Below are 5,561 nucleotides of genomic sequence, written 5' to 3' on the forward strand. Positions count from 1 at the left end.
CTGTCTGTCTGTCTGTCTGTCCGTCTCTCTGTTTGTAGGTCAGTGGTAACGTATCTGATTATACCCATCATGCTATAGTGATTTGAGATCCTGATTGTGTTCACAGGTGCCAGCAGTCTATGAGAATTTATTCTGCGGACACATAAAGAACGAGACAAGGAGAACTAAGTGCGGTAAAGGATCGTTTCTCACGAGAAATGATTATATACATGTCCTGCAACGTAACATTTCGTACACTTCTGCGTTTGAAGCAGAACATGTATGTCTTGTCATCTTCTCCTAGCGCTCTCCCGTCTCTCACACCTGACGCCAGGACAGCTTCGAAGATAATGCCGAGTTGTGTCAGCTAGTATCATGATGTTGTGTTGTTCTCTATTGTTTTGAGGTGATACTCATCATATCATACCAAAGTTGAGCAAGTTGAGAAACTGATGTGCGAATTTAGGAATGATAACGTTTACCACGAACTTGCGCCTCATTTGTCCGGTGTGTTTTTCTTTAGATAAAATGCAAACCATTTACAAAGTAATTATTAAGTAACAATGTTTCTTTTAAAATTAAGAACTATTCAGTATTTAGTAAGTTAGATTTAGTATTGTATGTGCTGTCCTTGTATTTGTGAGTACAGAATTCTGTATTTGATTAACTTTGTTCAAATCACCCACAGTCACTTTGTTCTTGAGATATTTAACAGTAAGTAAGACCGCAACACGGTGGCCTAGTGGTAAGGCGTCCGCCCATTGAGCGGGAGGTCGTGGCCGGGTTCGAACCCCGGCCGGGACATACCTAAGACTTTAAAATTGGCAATCTAGTGGCTGCTCCGCCTGGCGTCTGGCATTATGGGGTTAGTGCTAGGACTGGTTGGTCCGGTGTCAGAATAATGTGACTGGGTGAGACATGAAGCCTGTGCTGCGACTTCTGTCTTGTGTGTGGCGCACGTTAAATGTCAAAGCAGCACCGCCCTGATATGGCCCTTCGTGGTTGGCTGGGCGTTAAGCAAACAAACAAACAAACAAACAAACACACAGTAAGTAAAACCCATTTGCAATAATGATTCCCACGATCATTGTTCACAGGCATGGTGGCCATTCTGGACGAGGCAATTGCCAATATCACTGGACACCTGGAAGATACCGGGTTGATTGACAACATGCTGATCGTCTTCACCACGGATGTAAGGGCTAGCTGTTTGACTGCGTGTCCGTCCACCTGTCTGTCAGTGTGTCTGTGTTTATTTTTGCTACTTTGTGTCTATGCGTTTGCGTTGGTTTACATCTTGACTGTTGAGATTTATCATATGGCTAACTTCATATTTTGTCAGAACATGCTAATCTTATCTTGTCTCGTCTTAAATGTCTTGTCTTGTCTTGTCTTGTCTTAAATGGCTTGTCTTGTCTTGTCTTGTCTTAAATGTCTTGTCGTGTCTTGTCGTGTCTTAAATGACTTGTCTTGCCTTGTCTTGTCGTGTCTTGTCGTGCCTTAATTGTCTCGTCTTTTCTTGTCTTAAATGGCTTGTCTTGTCTTGTCGTAAATGACTTGTCTTGTCTTGTCTTGTCTTGTCTTGTCTTGTCTTGTGATATATCATTTCACTTCTTTTCACTTCACCTCATCGCATTTCATCTAATCTCATTCCATCTCATCTCACCTCACCTCACCTCACCTCAACCCATCTCATCTCACCTCATCTCATCTCAACTCATCTCATCTTGTCTATGTCTCTCTGAACAGAACGGAGGTCCGGTGTGGGACGCGGGTAACAACTGGCCATTGCGTGGGGCCAAGGCCACCATGTGGGAGGGAGGGACTCGGGGCACAGCCTTCGTCTACAGCAAGAACCTCTTTCAAAACAAAGGCACCGTGCACGAAGGGTGAGGCAGCTTGCAAACACAAGTCTGAAAACAAACAGAAATTTCGTGTTTAAGAACAGGGAGGCGGTCTTAAAATGTAGGTGTACATTTACAAACATTATGAACAGGAAATCTGAGAAATGAGACTTTCCAAAGCGGAATAGTCTTAAATCTATGGGTATTAACAAGAGAGGGAGAAGGGGGGTGGGGGTGAAATAAGGGGAGAAGGAAGAAGAAAACAGTTGAGTGTACAGCAGTTATCTGCTGATAGTTCCTATTAAACAAAATTTTTTATCCATCCAAACAAAGTTTTTCTGAGCCAAATGTTATGCTTTAAATCCAGTCAAAAATACACAATGGCTTCTGAGGGTTTTTTAGTTAAGCACTTTTGCCCAGATGTTCCCTCCTCTCTGTAATCGTTTTAAAACAAAATAAAGCGAGATGAAAAAAAAAATAAACCAATTAATTAATTTGCTGTTTCATTTACCCAGTGTGTGGCTGTGTGTCTAAAAACAGAATGATGCACGCAGTGGACTGGTTTCCGACCATGATGACCGCGGCCGGCGGTAGTCCACGTGAGTATAGGCAGCAGAGAAAGAATAGAGATATAAACACCACACAGAAACTTACATGTTTTAAGAAAAGTGACAAACTGCAGTTCTCACTCTGGCACTGGTCCGGTGACATAGTATGTAGTTCTAGTGGCAAACGTAGCACACAAAGTGCTGACTGGTCACAAAGTGTTCAATCCTTGTATCAGACATGTGTTGAAAAGTAGGACACGTCTGTTCAGAGTGTGTGTGTGGGAATGTTTGTAATTTGTTTGCCTATCTGTCTGCATGTCTATCTTTCGGTCGGTCTGTCTGTCTGTCTGTCTGTCTGTCTGTCTGTCTGTCTGTCTGTCTGTCTGTCTGTCTGTCTGTCTTGTCTGTCTCTTGTCTGTCTGTCTGTCTGTCTGTCTGTCTGTCTGTCTGTCTGTCTGTCTGTCTGTCTGTCTGTCTGTATCCGTGTCTGTACAGTTTTGGCTATTAAAGAGGGGTTCCACTTTCTTTGAACGATTCCATTATTTCCCACAGCCCCAGGAATTGACGGAGTCAGTCAGTGGAAGTCATTGATCACAGGGTCTCCCAGCCCTCGCTCCGAGTTCGTCTACAACATGGATGCCATGGAAGACAGACAGAAACCAGCTTTTCATGCAGCTATTCGGTGAGGAATATAAACGATGATTGGTTGCCTGATTGATTGATTGATTGATCAATTGATTGGTTGATTAGCTGATTGAGTGATTGAGTGAGTGATTGAGTGTTTCAGTGTTTGAATAATTGATTGATTGATGATATATGGATAGATGGATGGATGGATAGATGGATGGATGGGTTGATTGAATGATTGATTGTTTGATTGATTGAGTTTATTAATTGATTGATTGCTTGATTTAAACAACAAAGACACAAATAAGCTTGGGGATTCCAACGCAACTTTTCTTTTTGAAAGCGAGACCGGGTTGAGTTTGGTTTTTTTTTTATCGTCCCTAAAACCTTTATGTTGCTTTCCGGGGCAGCAAGCGTTGAGTGATAAAATGGAGACAATGAGTGAGTGAGGGAATGATCGCTAATGACATTCTCCATACCACTGCGCAGTTGCTTGATTGATTCGTTCATTAATTACTTTATTGATACCGGATGCCCAAGCCTACAACAAATATGTGCATATTCCAATGATGATAAAACCTTAGATTTATAATAAGCTGCACGTTGGACAGAAAAATGTAAACACAATTGGATTGATCCTCTCCCCCGAAATCGGCGTATGGCTGCCTGAATGGCGGGGTAAAAACGGTCATACACGTAAAAATCCACTCGTGCTAAAAACATGAGTGAACGTGGGAGTCTAAGCCCATGAACAAAGAAGAAGAAGAAGAAGAAAGGATCGATCCTCATATTCCACAGATCGGGTGACTGGAAACTGATGCAGGGGCCAGCTGGAATGGGACCCGCTGGAATACCTTATAACGGGTGGTATCCTGTACCCGGGGTGGATGGGGAGCAGGAGGAGTTGGACGAGTCAGCCGTAGAAGACCCAGGACCTGATGACTACCAGCTCTTTAACATCAAAGGTGAGAGAATAATTTAACTAAAATTGTTTTGTTGATAAGGATAATGATTATGATCACAACAAAAAGAACCGCCTGTAGTAAGTTTTTGTTTTTTATTATTTAAAAAAAATATGACGGTTATATTGTTTATTTGTGTATTTTGTGTTTTTAAATTCATCCGCCAAACCAATTTTGTCCACTTCGACAGACATTAATTTACGAGTTGATTTCCAGGATGGCAAACACTCCAGTTTGATATATTTATGTTCTCTCGCTTATGTTTCTTGGTATGGATCGCGCACGCTTCATTTGTCGCAGGTCAGGATATGGAGCACCAAAATGTAGTTGAAAATATCGCGAGTGGTGAAAAAGGCTTGGATGGGTTTCCAATACCAAACTTGACAAAGTCCTTGACATTTGAGCCGCGCTGAGCTTTGACACTGTGATAATGTATATACGTACTTCTAACTCAATCTGACTTTTGTCTGTGGTGTAACATGCTCTTTAGATCGTTATGAACGATAGTATACTTCACAAAAGGAGATCGCGCTTGAGCGTGAAGCGTACATCCAGACGCACACACTATGTTTTTGTTTTAGTTTATTTATTACATTTTAATTTATTCTATTTTATTTTATTGCATGACAACTTACCTTTGGACTTGTACATCGTGAAAGAAGTTACGATGGATTTGTTTGGTGGTTGATGTTTATCTTAGTTCTACAGTTTTGTTGTATATTGAATTGGGGGAACTTGCATTACTCTTTGTTCTATGGTTTGTTTAAAATTTCGTCAGCATTAAAATGTCCCTTTCAAGACACGAACTGTTCTATGAAGTGGAAGTTCTCTGTATAACCTCTGTTGTTTTCATTTCCTCAGAGGATCCAACAGAGCACCATGACGTCAAAGACAAGTACCCGGATGTTCTGGCCAAGATGAAAGCGAGGCTAGCTGAATGGCGGCAGACGATGGTACCTGCTAACTATCCTGAAAACGATCCTGCCGCCAACCCTGAGCACTATGGCGGCACCTGGACGCCCGGCTGGTGCTGAAGAGACTTCTTGACGGATCCAGTGAAATAAATCATATTGAAATTCGATTTCCTGAGATAAATGAATACATAAATAAATATGAGAATACACTTAGAACTGTATTAGTCTTGGGATCGTCTTTTGGCAACGATGTTCCCGTGTGTGTGTGTGTGTGTGTGTGTGTGTGTGTGTGTGTGTGTGTGTGTGTGTGTACCCCCGTTTCCACAGGTTTGGTTGCCTAAATCACCATAAGGCAACCATCCACACGTGGATGGCAACCTAAACTCTGGATGGCAACCTAATTGTGTGGATGGTCGCTTCATTTAACACCGTTAAATTGACTTTTTTGACGGAAAGAATGTCATAACAATGTTCAAAATGACATTCTTTCCGTCCTCTATAGGCGACGAAATAGGTCAAATTTTGTGCATTTTTTAGTGCAAAATTCTTCGATGCCGGAGCGAGTACTGCACCCAGTGCTGTTGTAGTGCAAGTGCACTAGAAAGGCACTACACCCAGTGCCGCCTCTTTGGTAACCATCCACACTTTAGGTACGTGTGTGTGTGTGTGTGTGTGTGTGTGTGTGTG

At 42.1% G+C, this 5,561-nt stretch overlaps 1 protein-coding gene across 1 annotated transcript in view; it reads left to right on the forward strand.

Moving 5' to 3' along the window:
* The window catches only part of LOC138971320 (arylsulfatase B-like), a 14,011-nt gene extending 8,916 nt beyond the window's left edge, over positions 1-5,095 (forward strand). The window contains exons 8-14 of the mRNA XM_070344041.1: positions 107-173; positions 1,077-1,174; positions 1,729-1,868; positions 2,364-2,422; positions 2,924-3,053; positions 3,797-3,963; positions 4,822-5,095. Coding sequence (XP_070200142.1) covers positions 107-173; positions 1,077-1,174; positions 1,729-1,868; positions 2,364-2,422; positions 2,924-3,053; positions 3,797-3,963; positions 4,822-4,994 — 834 coding nt within the window. The 3' untranslated portion in view covers positions 4,995-5,095. The remainder of the gene's footprint in view (positions 1-106; positions 174-1,076; positions 1,175-1,728; positions 1,869-2,363; positions 2,423-2,923; positions 3,054-3,796; positions 3,964-4,821) is intronic.
* Positions 5,096-5,561: the final 466 nt, after the last annotated feature.

Source organism: Littorina saxatilis, linkage group LG7 (assembly GCF_037325665.1).
Source record: "Littorina saxatilis isolate snail1 linkage group LG7, US_GU_Lsax_2.0, whole genome shotgun sequence".
NCBI lineage: Eukaryota > Metazoa > Mollusca > Gastropoda > Littorinimorpha > Littorinidae > Littorina > Littorina saxatilis.